Genomic DNA, 13554 nt, shown 5'->3' with positions numbered 1-13554 from the left:
TACTATATGCACTCAATGGAATACTACCCAGCTACTACATTCAGGTAAAAAACATACCTTTTTGATAACAGAGAAGGAACCTGAGGTGATGATGCTAAGAGAAAAAAAAGTCAGAAAAATGGAAGATGAATTTACTCATTTAAAAATAGGATATAAATAACTAAAAACTAGCAAAACTCAACAAAAATAACCCGTAGGTTCTGAAAAATATTATGATTACCAGACGGAAAGAGGAAAGAGAAGGAAGGAATGGGCAGAGTCAACCATTTTAATAGTATGATAACTAGAACTTCAGGGGTAATGATGGTGTGGTTTTTATGCATATAGTGTTGTTCTCCCAATGTTCACCATTCAGACCAATGAATAAATGAATAAAATTTTACTTTAATAAAATAAAATGTGTATGTTATCCCAAGTAGCTAGAAGAATAGCACTGTAACACTGTCCTCCCATTGTTCATCAATTTGCTAAAGTGGGTACCAGTAACGTCTCCATTGTGAGACTTGTTACTGTTTTTGGCATATCGAATACTCCATGGGGAGCTTGCCAGACTCTGCTGTGTGGGCACGATACTCTCAGTAGCTTGTCGGGCTCTTCGAGAGGGACGGAGGAATCAAATCAGGGTCGACCACTTGCAAGGCAAATGCCCTACCCACTGTGCTATTGCTCCAGCCCAGCTAGAAGAATACTGAGAAAAAAAAGAAAATGGCGGTATTATGGTCCCCAATTCAAACCATCCTACAAAGAAATAGAAATAAAAACAGCATGGTATTAAAACTAAGACAAATATGCAACTGCTAAAATAGAATTGTGAGATCACCCTTATTATGTACAGTTAATGCACAACAACAACAAAAAAAAACCCCAAGAACATACAACTGAATAAAGTCTATTCAAGAAGTGTTTAGAAAACTGGATTGCCAGATGCATACGTATGAGGCTAAATCTCTATCTGATATGATTCGTTATTTAAAAAAGAGTAACTCAGTGAATTAGGACTCAAATGTAAGGTCTGAAACCACAAAATTCATATAGAAGAAAGCATACGTGATATTCTCCCTGATACCAGCCTTACAAGTTTGGGGAGACTAGTCGCCAATGGCAAGGGAAATGAAAGTAAAACTAAACCATTCAGACTACATTAAACTAAAAAAGTAAATGATCACTTTCTAAGAAAACCAAAAAACTACCATAAAAATAAAAATGTAACCAATTGGTAGAAAATAGTTGTGTTTACCGACACATCCTATATTTGACAGGGAATAATATCCAAAGTGTATATGAAAACCATACAACTAAAATTGGTCATAAGCGTGGTTTGTGATTGAACACAAAGCGCTTAACTTTTCCCATAAACACAAAAACAGTTTTTGACAATGTCATACCCAGGGATTCTCAATCCAGAGAAAGGAAATTTTGAATCCCCACAGAACACTTGGAAGCTTTGATAACTGCCAGAAGATGAATACAATGGGGTGCATTTTCTAAGAAATGTTTTTGGCTCCCTTTAATGGGACAATTTGTAAAGTTAAAGAAAGTGGACTAGAAAGAGTTTTATGATCTCTAAACTACTGATGTGTTCCCCATATCTCCATTCACCTTCTCCCTTTCCTGGTACATCTCTCCGCTAGTTGATAAGGAAAGTATACGATTTGTTGTGGTAATCAACTCCTTGTGGTAGAAACTCCTTGAGGGGGGTAGAAGAGATAGTAGAGGAGGTGGGGAACTTGCCTTGTACAAGGCTGATCCAGAGGGCCTCACTTGGAGTGATCGCTGAACACAGAGACAGGAGTAACTCCTGAGCACAGACAGGTATAGTTCAAAATACAAAGCCAAAAAAAAAAACTTCTTGAAAACTGTAGCTTATAATTTCTAAGAATACACTAATAGGAGATTCCTCTATTCCTCTCTTGGAGAGCCTGGCAAGCTCCCCGTGGTGTATTTGATATGCCAAAAAAGTAACAAGTGAGGTGTCACAGTGGAGGTGTTACTGGTGCCCACTGGAGCAAATCGATGAACAATGGAGGACAGTGCTACAGTACTATGCTAATAGGAAAAGCAAAATAATCAATTTTATGGTTCCTCTCAAAAAATCTTATATATTGAAATGGTGGTATAAAGAAGAACTTAATTAAAATAAAAGTCACCCACAGTCCCAAACCAAAGAGGGGGGTGTCAATCAGTAAGAATTTATAAATTGAAAAATATATCGGAAAAGGAGGAAGTCTCTTCTTTTTATGCTATATGCTAATATAAGGAATCTAAATGTATTTCTTTTAAAAAATTTTAGAGAAAGTTTTTTATTAAAAAATAGCATCCTGGATATGATTTTATGATCTGAACTGCCCATTAAGACCATGTTAGTCTCTCTCTCTCTCTCTCTCTCTCTCTCTCTCTCTCTCTCTCTCTCTCTCTCTCTCTGTCTCTAGTCCTGCAACCTGAAAAAAAGAAGTCAGTTTCTTGTAATAACTTGAGCAAATAGCAAGTGTTCCACTAATTCCATTTGGAAATGTAAATGTATAAGAGGACAAAGAAATATGAATAAAGAAGCTCAGTTGTTGCTAGATTTTCAGCCACTGAAAACGTTTACCATCCTCTAATGCTATGGAAATGATTTTCTTTCTGGATAAGAAAGAAATCTTCCTGGATAAGAAAGAAATCATTCTGAAATCTGGAATGATAATTTGGAGAAAACTTTATTTTGACAAGATGTCATGTAGTTATCTCCCTTTCTTCTGGTCATTGGCATTGGAGGTTTCCTTAGGGACTTTTAATTCCTTCTATTCACTTTGATAAACTATAGCTACTCCAAAAGAGTCCCAACTCCCAGAGTACACCGTACATAGATGAAAGGAAGAGGCATAGATGTGCAGAAAACAGGCCTAAGGATGATGTCGAAGTCATCACTTTATGGGAAACAAGGGCCAGGGAGATAGTTCAAAGTACTGGAGCTCAGACTTCACCTGTACGAGACACAGATTTGATTCTGAGCCCTACCTGGTCCCCTCAACACCACCAAGAGTGACCTCAACAAGCATCTGGGTGTGGCAAAAAAGCAGGAAAGAAGAGGCCACAGAGATAGTTCAGGGATCAGTGTTGGGATGAACGCATGCACATGTTTTTTATTTATTTTTTTGTTTCATTTTGGGTCCATACTAAGTAGTGTTCAGGATTTACTCCCTACTCTGTGCTCAGGTATTACTCCCAGAAATTTATGGGATGTCAGGGATATATCTCTCTCTCCTGTTCCACAGGACATAAGTTTGATTCCCAGGACCTCAAAAACACCTCTCCCACATGCACGTACACTCGCAGACACACACACATACACACACACACACACACACACTATGGTTGTGGACTGGAAGTCTCTGAGCACCACTGGATCTGGGCATTGAACTGTTCATTTACGAATATAAAACTCAGTGGCCCCAAATCACCTGCATACCTGCTTAAAGAGGAGGCCCCTAACATTAAGAAAGAATTATCTCTGGGAGAGGAGTACAGAAGTATGTATGAGATTCAAGCACATGACACTCTACAATGTGGTACCTGGTCCGTACCCAGAAGGAGCCAACTTCTAATTAGAGACATCAAATTAGAGTTCCAAAATATTTTTTCCAATTCAGATCCTGTTTTTGTGTATGTGCGTGTGCATGTATAAATTTATTGTTTCCCACATAAATGTTTGTAGGAAGTATTTCTTCACAGTCATTTCACACAACAGGATTTGATATATGCATGAGCTCTAAACACACACATTCAGCAGTACATCTTCCATGCTAGCTAGAGCTTAGCCTCTGAGGCAAGCTGCAGGAGTGCCTCTAGTCTAATTTGCTTTGGGCAAATTTCCACTAAGTCCTTTTCATCTCTCAAAACATGAGTCTAAAACCATTAGAGCTTTAATCTTTTATGAATATGCTAACTTATTTTGTGAACAGTGTGTGTCAGTAGGCAGCAAACTAGTTCATCTCAGGGAGTGGAGCTTTATGCTAGGGAGGCTTGCTAACGTGATTTCTACAAGGTCCTTAGGGACATGTCTGCATCTTAGAGATTTCTAAACTCTTTCAGTGAGGTAATAAACTCTCTCAATAGAGTAATAATTGAGATAATAAAGGAATAATAATAATTGAAATAATACATTCTGTTAACAGTGTGATGAATTGTGGAGTCTTAGAATGCAACTTTCTAAGGACAGAGGTTCCTACTGGACTCCACTTTGATGAGATAGTTAGAACCCTAGCATGCACTTGGAGGGTGGCCTGGAAATCAGATCTGTTGTGCGTTTTTTTGTTTTTGTTTTTGTTTTTATCTCACAAGGAGTCTGCAGCATGGGGAAACAGACTGAATGGTGGGCACAATGTAAGAGTTTTCAGTGGATTTAATTCATTTCATTCTCATGGCCCTCTTTTTGCTGAGGTGTCCATGAAGCCCCTCTTCTGGGGGGCAGCACCTGTCTCTCCATTGGCCACCAAACAGAGTTTACACTTTGGAGGCAGGAAGTGAAGACAGATCCTGTGTGTGTGTTTGTTTGTTTTGTTTTGGGGACCACATCCAGCGGTGCTCAGGGTTTCCTCCTGGACCCTGAGCTCAGGGATCACTCCTGAGTGAGCTCTGTGGGGGGACCATATGGGATGCCAGGGATTGAACCTGGGTCAGCCCCTTACCCGCTGTCCTATCACTCTGGGCCCCTGGAGACTGACCCTTTGACGCCACGCTCGCGCTCCTACCCCCGAGGGGAGCCGGCATCCCTGGACCACCAGGACCCGCGCTGAAGCATCTCAGTCCCTGCGCATCCGACCCTGTAGCGCAGCAGAGGCGTGCGCGGGACACCGGTGCGGGGTGGAAGCGGATTCCCCGCGCTCCCGGTCGGGGAGGGCGGCCGGGCCCCGGGTCAAGAAGCCTCGGAGAGGGGGGAGTAGGACCCCCACTCACTTCTAGCCGGCCCGGGGCGGGGCTCGGCGGGCCCGAGAAGCAGCGGCCGCCGCCCGGGCGGCGCGGGGCGAGGCGAGGCGAGGCGCGGCGGGGCGGGGCCGCGCGCCACGGGAAGGGGCGGCCGCCGGGCCGGGGAGCCGCGCCGCAGCCTGAGCGCGCCGGGCGCCGCGATGGGGCTGGAGACCGAGAAGGCCGACGTGCAGCTCTTCATGGACGACGACGCCTACAGCCGCCACAGCGGCGTCGACTACGCCGACCCGGAGAAGTTCCCGGAGCCGGGCCCCGATCGGGATCCGCACCGGCTCAACTCGGAGCTCAAGGTGAAACGGCCGGGCGCGCGGGACGGCGGGGCTGGGGTGTGGTGGAGGGGGGGCGGTGGTTGCGGGGGTGCCCCGGGGTGCGGCTGTGTGCCCTCCTCCACGCCGTCGCTGCCGCGCCAGCTCCCAGCCCCGCGGGGTCTGGGTCCCGGAATCCGCCCTCCCCGGAGCCCGCCTGTCACTCGGCCAAATGCCTGCGTGCCCCGTGTGACCCTCGGAGTAGGGCCCTCCAGTTCAAGTGCTTCCTTCTTGCTCTCTCCCGCCTCCCATCGCAACCACCACCCCCCCCCCGTCTCCTAGCCATCCCCTCCCCCACTGTCCCGTCCCCAGACACCCCAAGTCCCCGGGCTCCCAGGGGCGGGCAAGTGGGGTGACAGTGCCCAGGCCTGTGTCTCGGCAGGTGGGTTTCGAGGATGTGATCGCCGAGCCTGCCACCACTCACTCCTTTGACAAAGTCTGGGTGTGCAGTCATGCCCTGTTCGAAGTCAGCAAGTACGTGCTCTACAAGTTCCTGACCCTGTTCCTGGCCATCCCCCTGGCCTTCGCCGCGGGAGTGCTCTTGGCCACCCTCAGCTGTCTGCACATCTGGTGAGAAAGAGTGGGAACTGGGCTTTCAGCTTCGGAATGTCCTCTGTCCTCTGCCCTCTGCCCTCACCTTTCTGCCAGAACAAGCTTGTTGGGGGGGGGGGGGGGGGGGGTAGGGTAGGGGGGCGGGATCTGGTGGGGGTGGGGGGGTGGGCGGTGGGTGGCACCTCTAACACAGCTGCAAGACTTGGTAGGGGGAGGAGAGGACAACATTCTTTGTATGGAGGCAACGTTCTTTGCATCAAATCATAGGTTGGGCTGAGGAGGTAAAAGAGAGTGTAAAACAAAAAGGAATGTGCCTCTGACCTAGGTCATGGTTTTCCGTGGGCCGGTGAGGCCCAGCTGACTGCGGAGGTGGACAGCCCAGGGCCATGCTTCCTGCCACAGGCCCGGCTCACTGCAAGCCTTGTCGGGACTTGTGCCTGTGGTTCTGGGCAGGGCTCCTGTTTGCTTTCATCGTCCTCTATTCAGTCACCACCTGTGCTGGGGGTAAAACAAAAGCGATCTTTGAGCACAATGCCAGCGACAATAGAATTGGCCAGGGATGTCAGACCAGGTTCGGTGGAGCCAAGGATGGAATGGTCCAGGCCTCCCCCTGGCAAACGGCAAGGATGGAGCCAGAGGTGTTGCCAGGTGTGAGGGTACTGGTGAGGGCCCTCAGTACAAATGAATGAAAACTCAAGCTACAGCACAGTATGATAGGCCTCCAGATTCCTACTTCCCCTGTGAGGCCAAGAGAGGTCTGACATGGAGTTAAGGGAACAGGATAGATACTTATCGGGCTTTGGGAGGGTGTTTTTAGTACACTCAAAACGTATCATAAACCTTTGGAGAATATTTTTTAACTTTAAACAAAAAGTTGAGGAACATATTTCACTTTTCAAACAAGTGACATTGTGTTAAAACACCACTTTCTTCTGCAAATAGGAGCATTCTGAGTATCCCCTGTAAGGCAGCAGTTGTCTGTTTGTGCTTGGCCACGACCCTGATGATACCCTTAACCCAGGTGCTTCCATGTCTTTCTCTATCACTTACACAGTATTGCCCCACCTAATCCTGGCTGTGTTCATTATTAGAACTTACATTATTCTCCATTCCCCTGTACTGGGAGAATCAATTTCTCTAGTCAGTTAGCTTGGTTATTAGTTCCACCAAGACAATTTATTGATATTGAGTGTTTTGTTTGTGCTAAGCATTGGTCCAGGATGAATTAGATGTAGGATCTACATTTAGCTAGTTTTAAAGTGTATTGAGTATACAAGTTGGCTTGGTAAAAGAGAAGCCAAAGAAATTTTAGGTAAGTCTGTTTAGAAGGGAGGCACTAGGCAGGCTTTATAGAGAGAAAAAGAGTCAAAAAAGAGTCTTAAAGTTTCAAATAAAATTCAACAAGTAAAGGAATAAGAACACTGATTTTATTTGATTACTCAAGAGTGTAAACAAATTAGCCATGTTGAATATGCCAAAAGACTGCCAGAGAAATGAAAATCTTTACTGTTATACAAGAACAGAGCCAACAAGGCTGGACAGTTTACACATGGTTGACACTAGCTCATGGATTTTTAAATAAGATACATAAGTTATTAGCTCTAGTTTTGGATTCCAGTTAACTGAAACTAATAATCTAACCTCTATGCCCATTTCTCACTTCAAAAGAGCAGAGAACTAAATGACCACAGAGAATATTATGAAATGCTTACCATTTGGAAATACAGTGCCGAATTTATACTCAAGAAACGTGGGTTTTTCCTATAGTTCTTGTGGAGGAATTGGGGGCAGAGGGAAGCTTTCATTTATTAAATGATTGAAAGGCATAAGCAAAACTACAGTTAACCAAATGAAACTTCTCTCTATCTGGCATTCCTGAAAATAGGAAGCATGTGTGTGTGTGTGTGTGTGTGTGTGTGTGTGTGTGTGTGTGTGTAGTGCATTCAGTGGTGAATCATCAAACTGCTTCATTTTCAGCTACATAAAATATATTGTTCAACTTCAGCTTGTTTTTCAAATTACATTCATATGGGCCATTGATATTTAACTACCACACATTTGTTATCAGGCAACTGAGATTACAAGTAAAATTAAAACTGCAAATAAAAACTGTTTTACACCCACTTAAAGTGGGCCGGAGTGGTAGCATAGCGGGTAGGGCATTTTCCTTTCATGCAGCTGACCCAGGTTCGATTCCTCCACGCCTCTCGGAAAGCCCAGCAAGTTCCGAGAATATTCTGCCCGCACAGCAAAGCCTAGCAAGCTATCTGTGACATATTTGATATGCCAAAAAAAAAAAAACAGTGACAAGAAGTCTCACAATGGAGACATTACTGGGCCTGCTCGAGCAAATCGATGAACAATGGGAGGACAATGCTGACCCACTTAGAGTAAACCAGAGCTTACCAAGTTTATACTTTGGGAAAATATTCCTCTGCGCCAATTAGTGAGAGTAAGGAAAAATCTTATAGATCAGCAAACCAGTTTCCTCCTCCTTCTCTTCTTACTGCCTTCCTTGGCAGTAGGTGAGTGTCATTTATTCTTTAAACAACTATAATCATCAAACACCCAAAATAAATCAAGATATTGCTATAGGTGGATTATACCTAAGAAATATGACCAAAGTTCCCCTATTCCTTATTTGTGGTAGGATGGAATTCATTGGTTCAAATGACAGAAATGCAATATGGCAGCCTGTTTCCCAGATTTTTTAATAAAGCAAAATGCTATGTGACATAATCTGAATGACACTGCATAGTTCATAGAAAACAAATGTCTGTGTCCAAAAGCTTTTATGAACCAGTGGATAAATGTATGACCTTATAAATTATAAGACATGTTAAGAAGTATCTGGTTGAACCACATTGAGCCTCAGCCAAAATTTGAAGCACTTTCTAAGTGCTAAGACTTTCAAAAGGAAAGTGAATTGGCATGTTGAGAACACAAATTTTTTGGTATCAAAGGACCACTGAATCCTCTGACGTGCAGTGAAAGAGTGAAAGAACAAGTTAAAGAAAATAAAATGGAAATGAATTTACAGCTTAGGGGAAACTTGAAGGCCTCAAATCTGGGCAACCACACTTTACCGAACTTCATCCTATGTTTAATTCCCTTTCATGACATGAAGATCTAAGAAGTGATGAGGATTGAATTTTTCTTAGCCAAAGAAAAAGTGAAACGTGCACTGTATTCTCAGTAAAGTTGATTTGGTTAAGAAGATTTCCGATCTAAACCTCAATCTTCCAATACATCAATTTGAGAGTGTTCTGTTATAATTGTTTTTATTATGTAATCTAACTTCAAAATAGTCCTATTATTCAATTTAATGCAGCATCATATGCACATTACAAAGGTACAGACTAGGTAGTAATTTAGCCAATAAGTAAGGAATTCTTGTTCTTCCTTGAACACTTGCAGTAGTATGCATTTGTCCACACATCAAATGAGAAATGTAAACGTAAAGGGACAAGAAGGTAAAAGTTGCTTTCATTCAGGTTTTCTATTCAATGATTCAGGTCCAGAATATTCCATAATAAAATTTCTTTAAGCACTATTTCAAGCCTTTAGCACTTGGAAGAGAACACAAGATTAACATAATCTGTGTAGACAGTCAATATGAATAATTCAGTATTCTAAAAATATCTCAGTCAGACAGTTGTCAGATCTTTTTCATGTTGGACAAGACCTTTGTGTGAATTGTATTTTAATAGCAAACCAAGAAAATAAACTTACTTCTTTATGTCCATCTAAGTAATTGAGTCAATCAGTAATGCTTGACAATATTTTTATACTCTGAAACATTATTACAATAGACAGTGTTATTCAAAGGATTACGTATAAACAGCTAACCAGCCTGGTATTATGAAAATATGCAATTATCTTAAGAAAGACATACAGGAAAAAAAATAATTTCAGGAGAGTCTAGTTTTTCTTGCCTAATAGTAAGACATAATTGCAGAATTCTTATAACTATAGCACACAGCCCTGTTCACTGTTTATAATTGCTATGAAAAATTAATAACATGTAAAGCATAACAATGCCAAATTCACTTAAGCTCAAACATTTTCTAATGGTCAAGAGTTTTCTCAGAGAAATATAAGCATCTCTGATACATTTATAATACATGATGCTTTCTGATAGATTTGAAGATCCAAGAGTTTGTTCTAGTACTTCAAAAAGCACAAAAACATCGGTACACAACCTGACCCAAGTGGAAAGGAAGTGGAATGAGGCAACAGGAAAAGCTATCAGGAAGCAACTCAGGAATAAAGAATTAAGCAGGTTAATGTTTAGGGACAGATCAGGTAGATAAATTTGTTGTTTATTTTTGTTTTACTGATTCAAATACCACACACCATTAGTAGTTATGTCTATTTTTTAAGCAATATACCTTCTTCATATCTTTTCACTATATGGTTCATTGCATATTTGTTTCAGATCTTTTACCAAAGGTAAATAAAATCGGCTATTATACCTTTCATACATATGCAAGAGTCAGTGGACTTATCAACATAGATTTTTCTTCCATCCCTCTCTTCCTCAATTCCAGGATTTTAATGCCTTTTGTAAAGACCTGCCTAATGGTCCTACCTTCCGTGCAGACAATATGGAGGAGTGTGACAGATGTTGTCATTGCCCCTTTGTGTGCAAGCGTAGGACGGAGCTTCTCTTCTGTCAATCTGCAGCTGAGCCATGACTGAACACGGGGACCCCAGGTCTGGTGATTTGGAGACTGTTATTTGTTGTTGTCATATAAAAGCACTACTGTTCTCTTCAGTCCCCCAACCCCCACTGTTCTAATTAAGAAAACTATTAAAGTGGCCAACTACGTTTAGTTGCAATTATTGACAGACCTTTTTATATCTAACTTCGTAACCACAATTAAACAGTAGGTTGGCAACACTTAATTTTAAAGGCCGTTTTTGCTTTAGTACAAAAGGATATATTTTATAATGATGAACTTATAATAACAAGGGACATTTTCCTCAGATAATATAATAGTGTTGCTCACAATTGCTATAAAAGCCTGAGGTTTCTTAGTACTTTTTATGTCGCAAAGAATGTTTTTAAAATTACCTTTGCTGGTAAAGTCATAGCAATTCTTAGAGATAAGATGTACAAAGATCGTAGAAATTACAGTATCAGAGTATCCAGTGGTTTTATGGGGCTATCAGTAAAACAAATGTGAAAAGAGATTTGTGAAAATAAGTTTCTTTAAGGCATTGTTAACCAACAAGTCTATTTAACAAAGTGTTTCATTTTACTGTATATTTTGTACTTTATGTAAATGTTGCTCTAACCATATTGCTTTAAAGCACTTTTATTGTATTTGTTATCTTGTTAAATTAATATATGGTGTGAGTAAATGTATCTTCCATATAAAGCTTCATTGGTGAAATTGCACTGTCTTGATTATGCAGATGTATTTTCTTTAGAAATTGAATGTAAAAGGACAAACTATAAGCATTATCTCACTAATGTTTCCAAGCAAAATCCTGAAATATTTTTTATCATAAGATAGTATGATCTTACAGTAATCCAAACTCTAACTGATATATTTGTCCCGGTAATTTTTTTCTCTTTTTATTAGAAATTAAAACTATATTTTGCATTCTTACTAATGTTTTACCCTACCTTCAAGTAATGCTAGTGCTGTTCAGTAACATTTAATGGTTAAAGGCTATTTCTGACACTTAAAGTATAATTTCATCTAAAATGACTCGATATTTGTCAAATTGTTGGGTTCATGCTGCTGAGCTACATGCATAGCTTAAAAGTTTGCAGCTATAAAATTACAAGATACTAACATGGATTTAGTTACATAGTTAAAATTGTCCTTATTTTGAATATCAGGTTCTACTTTCAGTGTTAGGACTCACTTCTTTGTCTTCTAATGTCTCTGATATGTGTTGTTACTATAATTCATACAACATAAAAAGAGTATAAATGTTCAAATTCAAATTCCAGTATTCCTATCAGAATGTGAATTGACATTCCCTTAAATATCTTAATAGATTACAAATCTTCATTCAATGAGGGTCATTTATTTTTCTAGATTGGCAGGGCTGGTAAATGTAAAAGATGAATGAACTGGAATACTACTGGGGACCAAAGCAAATGAATGATTAAATTATGAAACTCATCATTTTGAAGGTAGCTGCAAAAGAGACTTTTCAAAATCGATCTAGACGATCATAGAAAAATCATTATCTGATCATCATTCCCTTAAAGTATCATCACTCATTTAACTGCATAGATTTATTAGGTTAGTTTAAAAGGTCAATGAGTCATCCTTTTATAATTATGCCCTCTACCAAAGTGTTTTAAATATTCAGATATATTGAGTAGAAAATGTGTTTGATTAATAAGATGTCACTAAATAAATCATAGACTTCTATCTTTAAAAGAATATTGGTAAGTTTTAAATGAAAAATATTTTTATAATATATAGTTATATAACAAAATCCATTAATTTTTAACAAGTGATATATATGATTTTATTTTTTCTGAATAGCTGATTACTTTTAGAATAAATTTTATTTGGGTAATTAATAGTTATTTTCTTTCAAAGGCTGAAATTTTGTAACAGTGGATTCAGATTTCATGTGTAAACATGTTAATTCTTAATTTGGGAGGAGAGAAATGATGAGGAAGCTTTCTCAATATTCATAATAAACCTTTTAAAAGCTTATAACTGTGTTCATTGTTTTTGTTACATTAAATTTCAAAATGGTCAATAAAGTTATAATAATATGTGTTCTTATTCATGAAATCATTTATAAAGAAATATGAGATTGATAATTTAATTTTTCTTTGCCCATAACTTAAAGAGGTACATCTGTCATTTGGTGGAATGCCTTATTCAGAAAACTTCCACACTTCTTCTCTCTATGAAATAAATTTTCTTCTTATCCATCCTAAATAAACTGATACTTCTGTTTTCAATTTTTTAAATAAAAAAGTAAAACAATATAAATCATATTTATTAGGATACTATTACCATGAAGTCAGGCCAGAGTTCAAAATTATTTTTGGAAAGTGCATCTGTGAGCAGTCCTTGCTGATACTGGCATAGTATGGAGAGATGACCAACCTCTCATAATAAATCAAGAGTTTGGCTTTTTTAAGTGTTCTTTATAGTTTTCACTCCAGCTGGAGCGATAGCACAGCGGGTAGGGCGTTCGCCTTACAAGCGGCCAACATGGTTGACCCGAGTTCGATTCCTCCGCCCCTCTTGGAGAGCCCGGCAAGCTACCGAGAGTATTCGATATGCCAGACACAGTAACAACAAAGTCTCCAATGGAGACGTTACTGGGCCCGCTCGAGCAAATCGACGATCAACGGGAGGGCCTTTACCTTTACCTTTTACCTTTATAGTTTTAAAGAACTTTAAGTTTTTCTTCACAATAGTTATATGTGACATTGATTTATTTAGGTGAGTTTCTTGAAAAACTTTCGGAATGGAATGAGAACTCTGGATCTGGATTCATTTCTTCAGTGCCATTTGGTAGCGGGAAGCAGAGGGGGTGAGGGCGGAGGGAGGGACACATCACGCTGGAGGTTTATACTCCAGGTAAGCTCAGGGAACCATTCAGGGTGCTAGGGATCAAACCCAGATCAGCCACATGCTACCCACTATATTATTTCTCTAGCCCCTTAAGCAGTACCATTTTTGAAGCACTGTTAAATCCTCCCATCATTTTACCTTTGTCTCTGGTGTTTCATTGTTGT

At 40.3% G+C, this 13554-nt stretch overlaps 1 protein-coding gene across 2 annotated transcripts; it reads left to right on the top strand.

Annotated features, from left to right (window-relative positions):
- The first annotated feature begins 5027 nt into the window (after window positions 1-5027).
- Window positions 5028-12508, top strand: CAV2 (caveolin 2). Of its 2 annotated transcripts, XM_056118136.1 has the most exons (4): window positions 5028-5255; window positions 5653-5840; window positions 10373-10538; window positions 11879-12508. In XM_056118136.1, the coding sequence occupies exons 1-3, from the start codon at window positions 5106-5108 to the stop codon at window positions 10521-10523; spliced, it is 489 nt and encodes a 162-aa protein (XP_055974111.1). In that variant the 5' UTR covers window positions 5028-5105; the 3' UTR covers window positions 10524-10538; window positions 11879-12508. The 2 variants fall into 2 exon arrangements, with proteins under 2 accessions (XP_055974111.1, XP_055974110.1); XM_056118135.1 differs by having other exon boundaries at window positions 10373-12508.
- The last annotated feature ends 1046 nt before the right edge of the window (window positions 12509-13554 follow it).

The sequence above is a fragment of the Sorex fumeus genome, unplaced genomic scaffold (assembly GCF_029834395.1).
Source record: "Sorex fumeus unplaced genomic scaffold, SorFum_2.1 ptg000037l, whole genome shotgun sequence".
NCBI classification, from domain to species: Eukaryota; Metazoa; Chordata; class Mammalia; order Eulipotyphla; family Soricidae; genus Sorex; species Sorex fumeus.
The sequence above is the reverse complement of the archived record's forward strand: the minus strand, read 5'-3'. Positions and strand labels throughout refer to the sequence as shown.

Coding starts and splice junctions, on each gene's coding strand:
- CAV2 (XM_056118136.1), top strand. CDS start 5,106: ATGGGGCTGGAGACCGAGAAGGCCGACGTGCAGCTCTTCATGGACGAC. Junction 5,256..5,652: donor GGCTCAACTCGGAGCTCAAG/GTGAAACGGCCG, acceptor GTGTCTCGGCAG/GTGGGTTTCGAGGATGTGAT. Junction 5,841..10,372: donor CTCAGCTGTCTGCACATCTG/GTGAGAAAGAGT, acceptor CCTCAATTCCAG/GATTTTAATGCCTTTTGTAA.